The following is an 18617-nucleotide window of genomic DNA, read 5'->3' as shown; positions in this document are numbered from 1 at the left end:
TACCACTCGGGAACTCTGCCATGCACCTTAGCGACTGCTTTGCCCCATGTATAATAATGTTTACATGTTGTTTTACCCACTTAAGTATACTGTATTCTAGTCATGGCTCATCCTACATACCAACTGCTGTACAAACATTTCCTATTCATATACTGTCCATACACACCATTATATACACTCAGTGGCCAGTTTATTATTATCTATACTGAACAAAAATACAAACAACATTTAAAGTGTTGGTCCCATGTTTCATGAGCTGAAATAAAAGATCCCAGAAATGTTCCATGAACACAAAAAGCTTCTCTCTCTCAAATTGTGGGCACAAATTTGTTTACATCCCTGTTAGTGAGCATTTCTCCTTTGCCAAGAAAATCCATCCACCTGACAGGTGTGGCATATGAAAAAGCTGATTAAACACCATGACCATTACGCAGGTGCAATAAAAGGCCATTCTAAAATGTGCAGTTTTGTCAGACAACACAATGCCACAGATGTCTCAAATTTTGAGGGAGGGTGCAATTGGCATGATTACTGCAGGAATGTCCACCAAAGCTGTTGCCAGAGAATTGAATGGTCATTTCTTTACCATAAGCAGCCTCCAATGTCATTTTAGAGAATTTGGCAGTACGTCTAACCGGCCTCACAACTGCCGACCATGTATAACCACGCCAGCCCAGGACCTCCTCATTTGGCTTCTTCACATGCAGGCGTCTGAGACCAGCCACCTGGACAGCTGATGAAACTGTGGGTTTGCACAAACAAAGAATTTCTGTCAGAAATCGTCCCAGGGAAGCTCATCTGTGTGCTTGTTGTCCTCACCAGGGTCTTGACCTGACTGCAGTTTGTCGTCGTTACCGACTTCAGTGGGTAAATGCTCATCTTCGATGGCCACTGGAGAAGTGTGCTCTTCATGGATGAAACCCGGTTTCAACTGTACTGGGCAGAAGGCAGACAGCGTATATGGCATCGTGTGGGGGAGTGGTTTGCTGATGTCAACGTTGTGAACAGAGTGCCCCATGGTGGCGGCGGGGTCATGGTATGAGTAGGCATAAGCTACAGACAACGAACACAATTGCATTGTATCAATGGCAATTTGAATGCACAGAGATACCGTGATGAGATCCTGAGGTCCATTGTTGTGCCCTTGCGGCCCCATGTCGCAAGGGTCTGTACACAATTCATGGAAGCTGAAAATGTCCCTGTTCTTCCATTGAGCATGTTTGGCATGCTCTGGATCAACATGTATGACAGCATGTTCCAGTTCCCGCTAATATCCAGCAAGTTCGCACAGCCATTGAAGAGGAGTGGGCCAACATTCCACAGGCCACAATCACCAGCCTGATCAACTCTGCAAAGGTGATGTGTCTCGCTGCATGAGGCAAATGGTGGTCTCACCAGATACTGACTGGTTTTCTGATCCAGGCCCCTACCTTTTTTGTTAAGGTATCTATGACCAACAGACGCATATCTGTATTCCCAGACATGTGAAATCCATATATTAGTGCCTCAGGAATTTATTCAAACTGACGGATTTCCTTATATGAACTATAACTCTGTAAAATCTTTGAAATTGTCGCATGTTAAGTTTATATTTTTGTTCAGTGTAGTACGAGGTCGGACCCCCCTTTGCCTCCAGAACAGCCTGAATGGTTCAGGGCATGGAAGCGTTGCTCAATTTGTATCAAGGGACCTAACATATGCCAGGAGAACATTTCCCACACTATTACACCACCAGCACGTACCGTTAACACCAGACAGGATGGGGCCATGGACCCATGCAGCTTACTCCAAATCCTGACTCTGCCATCAGCATGAAGCAACAGGAACCGGGATTCATTAGACCAGGCAATGTTTTTCAACTTTTCAATTGTCCAGTATCGATGATCGCGTGCCCACTGGAGCCACTTCTTGTTTTTAGCTGATCAGAGTGGGACCCGGTGTGGTCGTCTGCTGCAATAGCCGATGACAAGGATGGACAAGTTGTGTGTTCCAAGATGCCGTGGAACTGTGGTACTGCGCCATTATTTGTCTGTTTCTGGCCTGCTTGTTAGCTTGCGCGATTCTTGCCATTCTCCTTCGACCTCTCTCATCAACGAGCTGTTTTCACCCACAGGACTGCCGCTGACTGGATGGTTTTTGCTTGTAGCACCATTCTTAGTAAATCCTTAGACACTTGTGCATGAAAAGCCCAGGAGGGTGGCGGATTCTGAGATACTGGATCCGGCGTGCCTGACACCAACAATCACACCATACTCAAAGTCGCTTAGATCACTCGTTTTGCCCATTCTCACGTCCATTCTCACAGTAACTGAATGCCTCAATGCCTGTTTTGCCTGCTTTGTATAGCAAGCCACAGCCACGTGATTTACTGTCTCTGCAGCATCGATACATTTTCGTGAACGGGATGGTGTACCTAATAAACTGGCAAGAGTGTATATTTATATTCCCGGACTCTGACATTGCTCGATCTGATATTTCTTAATTTTTGGATTATGTGCTTATTCTTTTGTATTGGTAGGCATTATTACTGCATGGTCGGAGCTAGAAACACAAGCACCTTGCAGCACCTGCGATAACATTTGCAAATCTGTGTACGCAACCAATAAACAATTACTTGAGCCGAGATACTTATGAAAAACATCAACGAAAGAAAGTGGAAACCGGCGTTGACTGCGAACAAGACATACAGTACCTATACCACAGTGGAACTCACACTCAACCTTAGTCATAGTCAATCTGGTTACATACAGTGGGCTGAGAAAGTCCAGTGACCATTTACTAAATATCTGTGTTTTGAAATGTATACACATCAACACACTAAGCATGAAGTGAGAGGCTGTTTGTGAAAAGTACACATGATCTGTGGACGGGGTAAAGTGGCAGACATCAAAGGGTTCCGGAGAGAAAGATAAAAGTAGATCAGGTCATGGCCATAGAGAGAGAAGGAGAGAGGCATGGAGGTAGAAATGGAGAGAGAGAAGGGGGGGGGTGATAGGGCTTGACAGAGGTGATAATGCTGAGGACAGTGGATGAGGGGATGGATGGAGGGAGGGAGGGAAAAGTTAGGCCAGTCCCAGGCTGGGAGCGAGCTCAGGTGTGAGTTCTGAGGAGACACCTTCTGTTCGTCGATCTGCAGCCATGTGTGGACAGGAGACTGGGGCCCCAGACGGACATGGGCCTCTTCTTTGGCCCGATTAAATCCAGGTGGCCCAGGATGCCTGGCCCGGTCACTACACACACCCCCCTCTGTCATTGTGTTTAAAAACACAGCCTTGGCCCAGATTCACCAAAAATCACCCCTCATGAAAGTAACAGGATAGGTGAACATTGCAATGGGCATTAAGAAACGATGCCCATTTGAGTGTTTACAGCAGGGTTTCCCAAAACACGTTTTGTTTTTGCCATAGCACTACAAAACTGATTCAAATAATCAACTAATCATCAAGCTTTGATCATTTGACTCGGCTGTGTAGTGTTATGGCAAAAGCCAAAACGTGCACCACCCCTTGGGGTCCCGAGGACAGAGTTTGGGAAACGCTGGTTAACAGGGGTGTTAAAGAGGATCCGCTCTGAATTCTAATCAAACCTGCAACGTATTGCAGAACTTCTATCGAACATAAACTGCCATAGACTAATGAAGTTGCAGAAACGCTTTGGGTCATTTTGTGTATGTGCACAAACACACAAAAGGGTCAACAGACTCATGCACGCCATCTTACTTGGCTTGACTGAAACGTGGATGTGGTTGTCCAGATTGAAATATTGCATTGGCTTGTAACAGGCCACCATCCAACAGGTTGTACTGGCTCCCTTTGAGTTGTGTTTTACGCTGACATTTCAAACCGGTTTAAAACAAGCTGTCCATTGCAGATGGGAGAGGCAGAGGCTGCAGTGTTGCCATTTCCCGATGTGGATACGTACACACAAGGCCTCCCTACTGACTAAGTAAATGTGAGCACTTGGGTCTCAGCAGATCTCTATGGTTCAGGCTGAGATACAAAGGCAAAACGAGCACATGTTTATAGTCTTTACGGAAGTCTTTAAAAAATATATATATAAATGTCCTCGATGAGAGCTCTTACCTCCTGAGGTCTTTTGAACTCCTATTGAACTTCCATTGGCAAAGTTTATCGGAAGCCTGATAAGCCAAATTGATACCATCAAAGTCAATTATGCCATTCCTTACCATGCAACGATGGGTAAAATCTTATTTTCTTATTTTTCTAGAAAATTACCTAGAATTGAGAAGGAATAAAATCACGACAATAATCACCAGGAGAATGAACCCCTCCAGAGATATATAGTGATGAAAATGCTGAGCACGCTCAAATGTATTTACATCACAGATCAAGTGCCTATATCTAAGCATGTTAAGTTACCTTTAACAATATAGATACAGTTATGACGGCGAAGCCATTGTTGTCACCGCCATTTCAGTGTCACTGTGGAAATTACAAGTGAAGGCGTCCCCTGGAGAGGAGGGTGAACCTGTCAGACTGGGGAGCAGACATACGTTCAAAACACCACCAGAACAACACACAGCATCTCCATATGTGTAAGATCTTAACCATCACCTGTCCCGGTGTGTGTGTGGGTGTGTGTGTGTGTGTGTGTGTGTTTAAGCGTGTGTGTGTTCAGCAAAAGAGCTTACCAATGCATTAAAGAAGGGATCCTGGCATATAATTATTCTAAAGAAAAACACACACACACACACACACACACACACCTCCCCCTTCTCATCGCCCACATTTGCATTAAGTCCATATGTCTGAATTCAGAAACACTAACGATTATTGTAATAATTAAGTAAGCGGTTACAATGAGCCTTCCACCTTTCAGCCATTAGTCTATATATCAGGTTGATAAAAATTACACAACATCTTACTAAAAGCATGCAAGAAAACATTTTATTCAAAGTCAATGTGATAAATCCTGTGTATGACTGAATGCCTATGATGACCAATGATTGAAAGATGCCAATATAAAATTGTATCACTGGAGGGTGAATATCCTATACAGGAAGTTTCAACTTTGTTCACTGTACTATTGAGTGAACTGACCTTCTCAACATCTTCTGAGAGTCTTGTGGTTAAAAAAACCCCATTGAAAACAGTGTATTAATTAACTCATTCCTATTTAGCGATATGAGTTCAACGTTATGATCCCAAACAGAAAAAGAGTCTAATCTAGCCCCGGCACAATGACGACAAGTTCTGGGATCGATAGATGTCTGACTGAAAAGACAAAGGTTAAGGGCTGTATTAAAATGAGTTCCATGAAAATATCTGACAAAGCACAAGGACAACAATCCAAGTCAACCCGCTCCTACCGAGTGGAGCCTTTCAATAGTGTTTTCAAATGAAGCGAACATGTTTTCGCCAAAGCTATTAACGAGGGGAGAGGTCAGGGAAAATAGTCTTGTGATATTTAGCGTCACCTGATTAACCTAATATTTACTGGCATTGTCTTGTACTTGTATTCGTTAATTGTGCTGCATAAAACGCCTAAAAACACTTTCATGCTTTAAGAACATTATATTCAGATATTGTTTGATGTGTTAATAAAATACATTTAAAAAAAAAATGGTTGCTAGAGAACGAGGCCGAGAAACGCTACAACCGTTCTCGTTGAGTGAAGAGAAATTAATCTCAATGCCGCATCACACCTGACTTGTAAACAAACTTGCTCAACCGCCATTGTACTGCACATTACATTTCTTAATGTTAGGCTATGTAAACACTGCCATTCTACAGATGTTGGAAATCACCCAGCTTATGTTGGGATATTTCAGTCCTTACATACACCTAACCGGAGCTCTCCTGACAGGAGGAGGAGTTTGAACACAGTTCAACAAGCCTACACGGCTTACGTTGTATAGTGGGACTGAGAAATGTGAGGAAAGACTTCATTGTTCATTCTTTCTATGCGCCATCCTGATTTGACTCAAATAATTACAAGACGAGCTTGACAACACACTGGAAAAAACATGGAATTTAACTGAGGGCAATATAACTGACGGCAAACAGAAAACACACAAACAAACAGATTTTCTCAGAAAGCATGACAACAAAAACAAACAAAGCCTCGGTGATAAACACACAACCAGTTCTTGTGAGTTGCCGCTTGTCTCTTTTCAGGAAGTATTTTCAGTCCAAATACTTTAACACAGCACGCCTGTGTGTGTAGAGGCCCCGCTGTTACCTTCTGCAGACTGAGAAGAACCCAAAACCCGGGCTTACAGAACCTCCCACGGTGGCTCAAGGGCGCGGCCTATCTGCCGTACAGCAGAATGCACATGGAAAAACCCTCCCGTGCAGAACCAGCCACCCATCCACTCACACACACGCATGTTCGTTACTATGGGAGTCAAACGGTTTGTACTGCCAAGGTTATGTTCTTTAACGGGAGGACGGAAAGACCCGACTGAAGTTCTGCAACTTGAAATTCATTTCAGACGAGTGCCAACAGTGATTTCCATAAAAAAGGAAAGTCATATTTTGATTGAGACCAATTAAGTTACTCTATTCGGTAGGACAATCTTTTTCACACATCTACGTCCCTCAAAAACTGTACTGCATTGTCATTCAAATTCACATAACGACAAAGAACGGAGTATCCAAACTGGAAAACGTTTGTTGGTGTACTTATCACAGCTATAGCAGGTGACATTCTGCTGTTCTTCATACAGTGTGTATGAGCCAGAAACCAACAGCCATGTTGACAATAGAATGCACTTCCATTACAAGAATATGGCAGTGTCGCAAACAACAACAAAACAACGACCCACACTAGTCATAACCTATTGTGTGTCTAGTTTCCAGCACTATGCTCCCATCTTACTATCCCTATCTCAGCTAGACACACGGTGGTGGTGGCTGTTTGCACTTCAACGTCAACCCCGCCCTCCACCTCCCATCCCCACCCTACTTGTCTCCATAACCCCCCCCCCCCCACCCCCCAGACAAAAGCCTTGCTGTCCCACTGATTGGCAGATGGGGCGACCAGCTGACATCCCGGGCTGGGCCGTTTCATGTTCCCCGGGCGTCCTAAACGCGCGGGCGCCCTGTCCGTGGGCATCGGGTGGCCGAGGAGGAAGCTCTTTTGAGGGGCCGAGGGGGGAAGCGTGGGGACCCGCTCCTCAGGGCGACCAGGAGGAGAGCAAACAGAGGGGACAGACGGCGATGCCTAATCATGTGTTTCTGAGGGTTAATGTGTTTAAAGTATTTGTACGTGTGTGGGTGTGTGTATCGGTGTGTGTGTGTGTGTGTGAGGGTTATAGGTAGAGAGGGGCTAAAAACAGCGTTTAGGCCTGGTCTCTGTTCTTACACCCAGCCACCGGGACTGGGGGTTACGTGTCTGCATTCTACACTAGCCTTCATATACAATAAACACACATCAAACCTACTACACTAAAGCAAAGCTTGTTGGTTCCATATCATAGAAGATGCTCTCCACTGACCCACAGGAGTAAAGGGGTAGGAGGGCAAGATGCTAACTGGTGTATATTGAATTAATCAATACATAAAATAACAGGTGTAAATATACTGATCGCATTGTCTCTCACTCCCCATGCATAGCTCTTTAAAAAACTATTTCCTACTCTTTTCACTGGCATCAATTGTCTGTCATCAATGTGTCATTGTCATCAGAGGACTAGTATTGACAAGGTGGCACACTTCTCCCTCTCTGCCTCTCCTTTACTTAATTTCACTTCTTTCCCCCCCCCCCCTTCTCTTTTTTTAATATTTCAGTGCCTCAGATGTAGCAGCTCTTTAAAGCGCCCATGGGGGCCCAGAGTCCTCGCTTTTGTCTCCCATTTCCTTCTGAAACAGTTCATTTTAACGCAATCCCACTCATCCCTTTTCTGAGCTCTCTCTCTTCCTCTCTCTGTGTGTCACTTCGAGGTCAGTGCTGCACTTTCTGCTGTGCGTACAGGGAGGTGGGAGGGGGGTATCTTTATAGTGGTTGTAACCTCGAAATAACAGAAAAGAAGCTGGTTTTGTGGTTTGAAATAAAAATGTCTACCTTTTTAAATGTGCTTTTTGAAAATGTGAGATCAGGCTACATTGTGAACAGGTATTACTATAAATCAACATGTTCACCAACAATTGTTCATTGTAAAGTGTAATATGAGCACTTAGTTTTTTCCCTCATAAATATTTGTTTTGTTTAAGTGGCCTTGTGTATCATTTATATCAACGTAATAATGAATGACACCGCTGAATTAAACATTGATCAGAATGGGCCTTTATACATTGTTGTATTATTAAACTGCCTCCCAATGTATTCATGTTTACATCAATCCAATGAATGATTTGTTGACCTTCCATGGGTTTTATCCTTCTTTTGGTAATGTTGCCTTCTGTACTTGAAGGGGGAAACCTTTCCTATTACAATGCTGCACTAAGAAGAAGAAATGCTCAGAGGTCTATCCTTCCAGTCTAAGCTTCATGGGCTAATCATTACTTTAAGACTCTCGTTATGTCGATAGGAAGCCTGCTCTTTGTTGAAGCTTATCATTCTACTAAAAGTCTAATTACTGTAGATCCACCGCTTTCTCTTAGCACCGTTGATCCTTGTTAGCAACCACCATGCAGACTAAATGGGCTGCTAACAGGATGCTATGCTAGCAGTAATAATAGAACTTAACTGGAGCAAGAAGTATTCTGTTCACTCCTGAATTCTGGAAAAGCTATGTATGACGACTGGGTCACTTTCATTTCACACAAACATCTCCCTAGCTTCATTCTGATATGGCCGCCTCGACGAGTCCACTTAACTGGAGCTAACGTCGCAGGTCGGATTCTTGCGAAAAACACCTGCGGACCAACAGACAGACAGACAAGCAAACACACAGATGAACCCCACACACAGTCAAGTCTGTTGGTTGAGCTCTTGCATTGAGGGGTCTGTATGCTGGCTGGCCATTGTGTCGAGTCGGGCCTTTGTCTGTGCAGGCTGAAACGAGCGATTGCACCTTAGCTACCACAGTTCAAGCGTAAACACTTTTTGTGTGCCACAATATACACCGTTGCCAGTGGACCCCTAAATCCTTGGAACAGCTGAGTCCTAGGGTGTCAAAGATAATGGCGATTTATTTCAATGTGAGGTTCTCATTGCCCCCCCCCCCCCAAAAAAAAGTTTTCCTCCCCTCCTCCTCCCTCAAACCGATTAAAATTAAGCCGTAAACATGTGAGGCAGGAATTAGCACATTTAGCGAGTCTCCTCTTCCCACATCGCATTTTCGCTCTGGAGCGGCTGACACCCGCAGCCAAACGCGGGTGCAATTTTAATGACTCGCGTCGTTTTTGAAGTCCACAAGAAAAAAGCGGCGCTCGCCGTTTGTGGCAGCGCTAGATATGGCGAGGCCACGGCCGGCCATGATTGGGGGGGAGGGGGGTGGGGGGGTGGGGGGACACACGCCTCCGACTCGGACTCGGGCTCTCGATAGGATCGGTGTCATTTTCCTCTCCACGATAAGACGCCTCGCTGACAAGGCCCGATTAGGAGAGAAAAAAATCATTATTACGAGGCCTTTCATCCGCCGGGGGGGGTTTACCGATAAACAGCTTACCCGTGGGTAGATTTACTGAAAGCAAAATGTTAGGCTATACGTTAAGGCGTATATATGTCGGAAATACAGTTTCGGGCTATATTCCGTCTATATTTCTTAGAATTGATTTCTTTCCTTGAGACAAAAGACAAATACATTTCCCACTTAAAAAATATTTAATAAAAAGACTCCTTTCTGCCTAACTGCAAACTCAAGCTGTGAAATATTTTAATCCCATCTCTCAGTGCCATGAATCAAACAATTATCAAATAACTTCCTATTCTTTTTGAAACACCACAGCATTCAGATTTTATCAGACTACAAAAAACGAAAGTTATTGAATATGCTATACCTCGAGGAAATCCACTTTAGCAAACTGTCCTTATAAAAGACAAATGAACAAGAACATACTGAAATATTAAAATGACACTGTGCCACAGAATGAATAAGCTGAAGCAGAAGTGGAGATAGAGCCTACATTCCTAAGAAAGGGATCTACAATGGGTATATCTCGACATAGACGCCACAACGTATGTGTAAATGATCTGAATACATTGTATTAATCAATTCACTACTTCTTGGATAAACTTGGCTCTATCATTTGGACGTGACACGCAAAATATTTAGTCTTAATACATTTTGTAAATACAAAATCTACCCCACCCTAGACCATGTGAAGCACTTTATTGTTAATTTAGCTTTAAAACGTTAATTTAAAAACATTGTATCACAGCGCCTCTCCTCTTTATAAAGATGTAATATAACTGTACTGTAGATAAATATTTGAATATGCATATATGAATAGTGTGTAAATAGTTTCTTGGTGTCTTGACAATGTATTACTTTGTATTTTTCTGTAATATCTTTTGCTGTTCTTGTCTATAACCGTTCTGTACTTTGTGATGTATTTGTACGTTTTTTGTGGACGCCAGGAAGAGTAGCTGCTGCGTGTGCAGAAGCTAATGGGGATCCTAATAAACTAAACTTCCTTCAAACAACGACAAAGAGGACCATGTAAACAACACCACAATGTAAGCTATTCAAATTGAAATCAACAGATGAACAGATTCGTAACTTACATTTTCACTATTATGAACATTGTGAGGAGAGGGAATATTAGACTTAAGTATACTATTTTGTGACTAACTAGATTCTCTGATAAATAACAAATGATACCAGTTAGCAGAATATGACCTTTTTTCCCCTTCCCTTTTTTTCTCTTTGCCCGAGACCCAATGTAGCTGGATTTGATACAATGACGCTAAATGGTATTGACAGATAGTTAGATTTTTTGTTAGATTTTGTCCTCTGTTACCAAATAGCACAAAACCCGTCAACATCAGTTATAAATGTGTTGTCTCATAAGAAGAGAACAAGAAAAGAAAATTCAACGTTGAAAGCCAGTTCCTAAAAATGATTTCTGGGTATTGCTAAATATAGCTTGTTATGTCATTTGCTAAGTGTTTAGCCAAAAAGGATTTGAAGCGCAAGCGTCACTTTCGTGGCTAAACACCAAAAGAATGATAAAGTCTGATCTTAAGACAGAACGGGGAGAAATTAAGAGAGTGAGAAGAGAAACAGAGAAAGAAAGGACTAAGATGGAGGGGGGAGATCGTGCAAGCCGGGGACAAGCGTGAGCCATGTTACTGAGGCACTCCAGCACCCATGGACTCACAGCAAGTCTCAAAGCCATGCTTTGCTTCAAACGAGTGCCGACGTCTTTTTGTATGTTTACAAAACATATTTATTTATTTCTCCACCCCATCATTTATCTATTTAGTTATCTGTGTCCCCAACACCCTGTGCTCTGCCGCTGGAGTCATGTTCGATGACGACAATCAATGCTCTCTCCCTCCCTCTCCTCCCCTCGACTTTTAATACCGCTGCAGTTGGAAATCAAACTGCTCTAAAACAAATTGATCTAATCTGTAATACAGTTGTCACATCATCACAGGGTCCCTGCACGTCCGCCTTGGTGACAACTGCAGGGCTGCTTAGCTTAGCCCACGATGTCTGCCTACTGCTTTGTTGGTCGCTTCAATGATTTATCATAAAAAGCGAGGGAGATTGAGAGTGGGAGGGAGAGAGAGAGAAGGGAAGAAAAGGGAGAAAAAGAAAGGCCGGGTCTGTCGATTGAGTCATTGGCACCTTTGATTGACAAGGTCTAATCAGCTTATCTCAGTGCTAATAAAGTTGATGGCCTGCGGTGCTGCTCTCTGCCTGGCACAGAGTGAACTTTGGGCTGCCGAGGGGCCACCAGGGGCCGGGCCCCGACCCTCTCTGCTTATCTAAACAGGGCTGAAATCAATCCCTAATGAGCTGATTTCATTTTCCCCCATCGATCAGAGCACAGACACCGGGGCCGCGAGCCGAGGAGCGATATCGGCTTCATCGCTGGCCCCTTGAGTTTCTCTTTTATTCGTTTTGCCCACTTTGTGGTTTGTATCAGTTGCTTTGCTTTGTTTTCGACTGCTGAGCTTTAAAAGAGGAAAAGGGGGTTGACATTTTGGTGGCGCCAAGATTAGAGGCCTCTGTTTTTTCTAATGATTAATATCCAATACATGTACAATAATATGCCTGTCAAATCATAGATGGGAAAAAATATTACTTCAAAACACTAACGTGTGCCATCTAACAAACATACACCGGTACAGGCTAAACAAAACAAATTACTCCCAGAAGCATCTTAAGTTTAAACAGAGTGATTGTATTTCTCTTTATTTTCTCAAAAAGTATTATTTTAGGTCAATAATCAATTGAGTACAGTATGTACGTGTATAGTGTTCAGGTATACTGTAAGTGTATGCACTTCAAAGGGAGCCAGTATTGTATTAATCGCCCCTCAGCAAACAAAACTAACTCTACCCTCTACCTCTCCAATTGATTCTAATCAAGGGGAGAGAGCACTTCAGTACATCTACAAAATGGAATCTGACATGCCATCCATCTCTAAACATGTCCAATCAGACCCCTCTCACATCTTCACAAAGTCAAATTGTGCCTCAGAGTCTGACCTCTTTGATTTGGAGTCAGTCTAGCCTCCTCATATTTTGGGCTTGCAGACACCCTTGATTCAAATGCGTTTAAATTGGCTAACTACATGCCCTCCTCCTGTACTTAGGGCTCTCTTTAAAACAGGCTAGCCCTCCGTCTGCATGTTCATATGCGCGCCTTTTAAGTCTGTGCCCTCCACTAATGAAGTTCTATACTTTATTTATGAGACAAACAGAGGCTGGTTCTTAAGGGTGTGTGTGGTAAATAGCTTGGGATGTCCACAGAGCCTTCTCAATATCCCTCAAAGGGCTTTCAGTGCTCTTGGCAAGCCAGCGCTTTCCAAAATACACTGGAGAGCGTGAAATAAAAAAAATAAAAAAACAGTGCTCAAATAAATTCTCTAAAATTATATTCTGTGAAGACTCACCATTTCAAAGAACTGAGAGGACGTCTTTTTTATAAAGTGACCTTATGGTACCCTGGCTTTTTTGATTTGTGGTCATTAAGTGGAATGTTATCGATGCCAAAGTAAAGGGGGGGCAAGCAGTAGTTGGAGCGCCATCTTTTTTTTATGCCTTTGTTCAGGATCTCTCTCTCTTTGAAAGAAAAGAGAAACTGTCTTTAAATATTTTTTTCTCTCCATTGGTCAATTACAGTACTTATGGGGCATAATTATATATTGTGTGGATTTGGAGGGCGACTTTGAATTATTGTAAAATAGCTACACTAACTGTTCTTCACTAAGGATGCTTTAATTTTCCGTCATAGTAAGAGTTTGTGTCGTGTAACAGCATATTTATGACCAGAGTAAGTCTTTGATTGGACAAACACAACGCACAGCCTACTATTGTTTAACCCTTTTAAGACAATATCCATCCCGACATTCAACATTTCAAAGCATATCCTTTATCCATTTTAAGCCATCTTAAAAGTGTAGAAATGTTCATGCGTCAGAACGATGAATAAAAGCCTGGTACATACTTGTATTATTTTCTCTTATAGTTTGAACGTGAGAGAACTGAATGGGGCGTTTGCTAGGCCAAACAAGTGAATTGAGCACCTGCACAAAATAAAATCTTTCAAAAATCTTCCGTGAATTTTGTCAACAGTAAAATACAACGAAAAACATTAAACAAAATGACTGCAAAACCAAAAATATCCATTAGCTGGATTGCCCCACTGAATTTCATGTCTTCTCGTGGTGCTGTGATTGTCCACCGATGTAAATATGCAGTGCAGGTTCTTGAAGCAGCATTGGTTGGCCACATAAATTCATAAACCACCTGGGATGAATGACCACTAGTCAACGTTGGTGTTCTCAGTGCCTTCAGAAAGTATTCACACCCATTGACTTAATCCACATTTTGTTGTGTTACAGCCTGAATTCAAAAAAGTATTACAATTGACACACAATACCCCATAATGACAAAGTGAAAACAAGGTTTACTGAAAATCTCATGTACATAAGCATTCACACCCCTGGGTCAATACATGTTAGAATCACCTTTGGCAGGGATTACAGCTCTGAATCTATTTGAGTAAGTCTCTAAGAGCTTTGCACACCTGGATTGTACAATATTTGCACATTATTACTTGAACAATTCTTAAAGCTCTGTCAAGTTCGTTGTTGACCATCACTACACAGCCATTTTCAAGTCTTGCCATTGATTTTCAAGACGATTTAAGTCAAAACTGTAACTAGGCCACTCAGGAACATTCAATGTCTTCTTGGTAAGAAACTCCAGTGTATATTTGGCCTTGTGTTTTTGGTCATTTTCCTGCTGAAAGGTGAATTTGTCCCCCAGTGTCTGTTGGAAAGCAGACTGAACCAGGTTTTGCTCTAGGATTATATCTATTCAGTTTCTTTTTATTCTAAAGAACTCCTTAGTCCTTGCCGATGACAAGCATACCCATAACATGATGCACCCACCATCATGCTTGAAAATATAAAGATATGGTACTAAATATAAAGAGCGGTACTCAGTGATGTGTTGTATTTGCCCCAAACATAACGCATTTTATTCAGGACTTAAAGTACATTTCTTTGCCACATTTTTTGCAGTTTTACTTCAGTGCTTTGATGCAAACAGGATGTATGTTTTAGAATATTTTTTATTTTGTATTATTGTCACCGATCTACACTTCTTTGCGAGGCATTGGAAAACCTCCCTGGTCTTTGTGGTTCAATCTGTGTTTGAAATTCACCTCTCGACCGAGGGACCTTACAGATAATTGCATGTGTGGGGTACAGAGATGACATAGTCATTCAAAAATCATGCTACGTAAGCACATTTTTACTCCTGAACTTATTTAGGTTTGCCATAAGAAAGCGTTTGAATACTTATTGACTCAAGACATTTCCGCTTTTCATTTTTGATTAATTTCTAAAAGCATAATTCCACTTTGACATTATGCAGTATTGTGTGTAGACCAGTGACACAAAATGTAAATGTAATAAACGCTTAATTCAGGCTGTAAATACAACAAGATTTTTTTTAAAGTCGAGGGGTGTGAATACTTTTTGAAGGCACTGCATTTTTCACATGTCTGGGGTCTCAACACATTTGAGTTCTAAGATTGTTTGTTGTCTGTGGTCTGACAGTGTTCCCAACGTGACTCGGCTGTTGCCTCTCAGCGTTGGTTCTCCCTGAGCATTTGTCGTTTCAGGTTGTGCATCTGAGCGGAGGGCCGGGACCGACAGGAGGGTGAGGGGGGGGTCACAGATTAAACACGAGGTGACAAAGGCTCACACCCCACCAAACCCCAAACAACTCACTGCTGGTGTAGACCTGAGCAGTGAGCAGTGTGTGTGAGACCAGGATAAACAACCATTGTTCTCAGTTAGCCGCACAAACAGAGCAGATGAGGGTTCAGAGGGCGCATGACTAGCCCTTACTGTGGAAAGTAATGGGCCCGGGAGGTACAGAACACGGGTAGAACACGGACCATTTCTTTAACACCAACCAACGCACTAGACAAACCATCAAAAAGAGCCATTCAACTGAAATACGTGACCGAATGGAATCAAAATAGGGTCTGCCACAGAGTTCGACACGGGGAAAACAAGAATAATATACGTCTCGGAGATCATCAGAGAATCATATGAAACGACATTTTTAAGCAGAGAATGCAGATTGTATTTATGAATTTGTGAGTTCTACTTACTGAACATCAAAAGGCAGTGGTCTGTGCACCCCTTTCTCGACGTGAATGATTAAATCTGTCGATGTCACACGCGCGCCATTCCTCCATTATAGTGTAAATGAACAAACTTTTTCAAAACTACAGCGGAAGCCACAGAAAGCCAGTTGATACTTCAAGAATGAGCTTTGATATCTCTCCAAGGAATACACTGTGACTCAATAATGTTGTGACTGTCAGGACGAGAAAAAGCGAATAACTGGTTTAATCTATTTAAAATCCAAACGAGATAATTTCTCCATATTTAAAGATTTAAAAAAACTAACCTTGGTAATGAGGAAAACACATTACTTTCTGTTCTAGATGGCCATGTATTCAGTGATGTTTTTTGTGGTTTGTTTGGGTCTCTAAATTAAGAACTAGTGGAGGAAACGCTGATGTTGTTTATTTCAGTAGACCCCTGTCTTTTTGGCGCTATAAAAAAAACAACTCACACACATACACGCGCGCAGATGCAGGGGAGAAGAGCGTGTGTTTTTCCCAGGAGCCAAACGAGGAGCAGCGGCGCCTGCTCTGTCGCCCGTACACCTCTCTCTCCCTTGCCTGCCTTTGATGTGCTCCTGAAAATGTCACCAGTCGTCAAGGAGTTTTTTCCTCTCTCTCTCTATCCACCTCACGTACGAGCGAGACAATTTGCTGTCACTCACACCCCCCCCCCCCCTTCCATCCAAACAGAATGCATACCGGTTTCCACTGCTATCTGGTAGCCAGCTTCCAGCCTCCGAGATGACCTTTCCAGCTTCTCTGTGTTGTCCAACAGATGTGCTCTCTAAAACAAATTGGAGAAAAACGAGACAGAAAAATTATGATTGAGAGGGCTGGGAAGCGTTTCAGAGAAACATCTCAACACTGTCACCAAAACACAGACCACCACTACGACCACAACAGCAATGGCCAGTTCCAATATTCTTCATTAACAACCATGTGTAGCCGGTGAAATATCGGTAACATGCATGTTGAGTTGGGGGGCATAATCGCACAGTTGTTACTGCAAAAAAAAAAATAAGAATACTATAAGTACAATAAAGTATCTATTCTTAATCAATATTAAAATAAGAATCACCAGAAGGTTCTTCTCTTTTTTGAATTTTTATTTCCCCTCCTCGTCTTGTTCAGTCTACTGCAAGTAATTACTTCACATTTAGCGTGGAGGGCAAAGTTGAGGGAGGGAGGAAGAGCTGATTGAGATGTAATAAATTATCATTTGCAGCTTTCAAGTTCAAAAAAGAATTAACCTGTCAAGGCGATGGCTCTGGAATTAAGGAGAAAACCCTCATTAAAGTGGAAATCAAACACATTTACTCTCCTAATGTATTTGGTTATGGTACATAAGAAAGATATTGCTTTCTCAAAATTTCTACTGGTGTGGCAAATGGATGATGACAGACCAAGTAGACCACTTCAGGAAGTGACCATAGGACCATATCACGCCAACGAATTTGGAAGTGTGCTACGTAAAAAGAATGCAACAATAGCCTAACATAATTACTGAAGGCTGAATAAACAGAAAGCACGAAAACAAATAGCAGAATACACAACACAACACATCAGCGACATGTACCATGCAATCATATAAACAAGGACCAGTGACAGCTACATCCTAAACAAATGGACACTGAGATATATTGACAATAATGGATTGTAGGTACTCTTAAACGGCATGTGCAAACATGACATGTTTAGCAGACCTATACCGGTGCTGACCAGTCAGTATCGGCTACTTACAATACTAGATTATCCTTGTATAGACTAACAGTAATCCTTACAAACACGAGATCCAGTTACAGAATCCATCTTCACAACAGCATATCAAGCCTTGCACACAGAGTGCACTGTATGTTGACATACTCATAGGTATCAACAACTGACACGGCTGCCCATTGAAACGATATACAGCAGTTCTAAAAGAGGTATCAAGGTACTTGATACTTGTTTCTTAAATAAGCAAGTGATTGATTTGATCATTTTTCAACGACAGAGGTGTTTTGTTTATCTAGACACTGGTAGGAGTTGTAATAGAATGTTATATTTGGCATCAACAATATCAGTGAATGACATGGCCAACATCCGCCCCGAGCCGTTCCCTTCTGAAAGACAGGTCGTTCAGTTTGATTTCAATCCCTGTTTTGACCGCACCCTTTTCCATTTGAACAAAACTTTCCATACATATTGGCCCCTGTTAGAAGTGGTTGAGTAGTGAGTCATAAACAACAACAAAAAATTGGCTTTGCAAATACAGAATGCAACATTTAAATAAAAATCCCAGTCAAACATATGTCATGATCTAAAAGCATACGTTAACAAAAAACAAATGATGCTTAGCAAATACATTCGTTGGATTAAGAGCACATTTTAGAAATGGGACAACATTTGTGACGCCACGGATTACATTTATGACCTGCATTTTATGTACACTGAACAAAAATATAAACGCAACATGTAAAGTGTTGGTCCAATGTTCTATGAGTTGAAATAAAAGATCCCAGACATTTTCCATACGCACAAAAAGCTGTCTCTCAAATTGTGTGCATAAATTTGTTTATATCCATGTTAGTGAGCCTTTCTCCTTTGCCAAGATAATCCATCCACTTGACAGGTGTGACATATCAAGAAGCTGATTAAACAGCATGAACATTACACAGGTGCACCTTGTGCCGGGGACAATAAAATGTGCAGTTTTGTTGCATAACACAATGCCACAGATGTCTCACGTTTTGAGGGAGTGTGCAATTGGCATGCTGACTGCAGGAATGTCCACCAGAGATGTTGCCAGATAATTGAATGCTCATTTCTCTACCATAAGCCGCCTCCAACGTTGTTTTAGAGAATTTGGCGTCCAACCGGCCTCATGTAACAGCAGACCACGTGT

At 42.2% G+C, this 18617-nt stretch overlaps 1 protein-coding gene and 1 long non-coding RNA gene across 6 annotated transcripts in view; one reads left to right on the top strand and one right to left on the bottom strand.

Moving 5' to 3' along the window:
* LOC139580992 (uncharacterized) overlaps positions 1–18617 on the top strand; it is a 587892-nt gene that overhangs the window by 285349 nt on the left and 283926 nt on the right. The gene's annotated exons all lie outside the window — the stretch shown is intronic.
* The window catches only part of LOC139580985 (vesicle transport through interaction with t-SNAREs homolog 1A-like), a 170193-nt gene that overhangs the window by 92622 nt on the left and 58954 nt on the right, over positions 1–18617 (bottom strand). For all 5 annotated transcript variants that reach the window (XM_071410217.1, XM_071410215.1, XM_071410219.1 and 2 more), the window contains one exon: positions 16433–16517. In XM_071410217.1, the coding sequence (XP_071266318.1) occupies positions 16433–16517 (85 nt within the window). The remainder of the gene's footprint in view (positions 1–16432; positions 16518–18617) is intronic.

This window comes from Salvelinus alpinus, chromosome 7 (assembly GCF_045679555.1).
Source record: "Salvelinus alpinus chromosome 7, SLU_Salpinus.1, whole genome shotgun sequence".
Taxonomy (NCBI): domain Eukaryota; kingdom Metazoa; phylum Chordata; class Actinopteri; order Salmoniformes; family Salmonidae; genus Salvelinus; species Salvelinus alpinus.
Note: the sequence above shows the minus strand (reverse complement) of the source record. Positions and strands in the feature narration are given on the sequence as shown.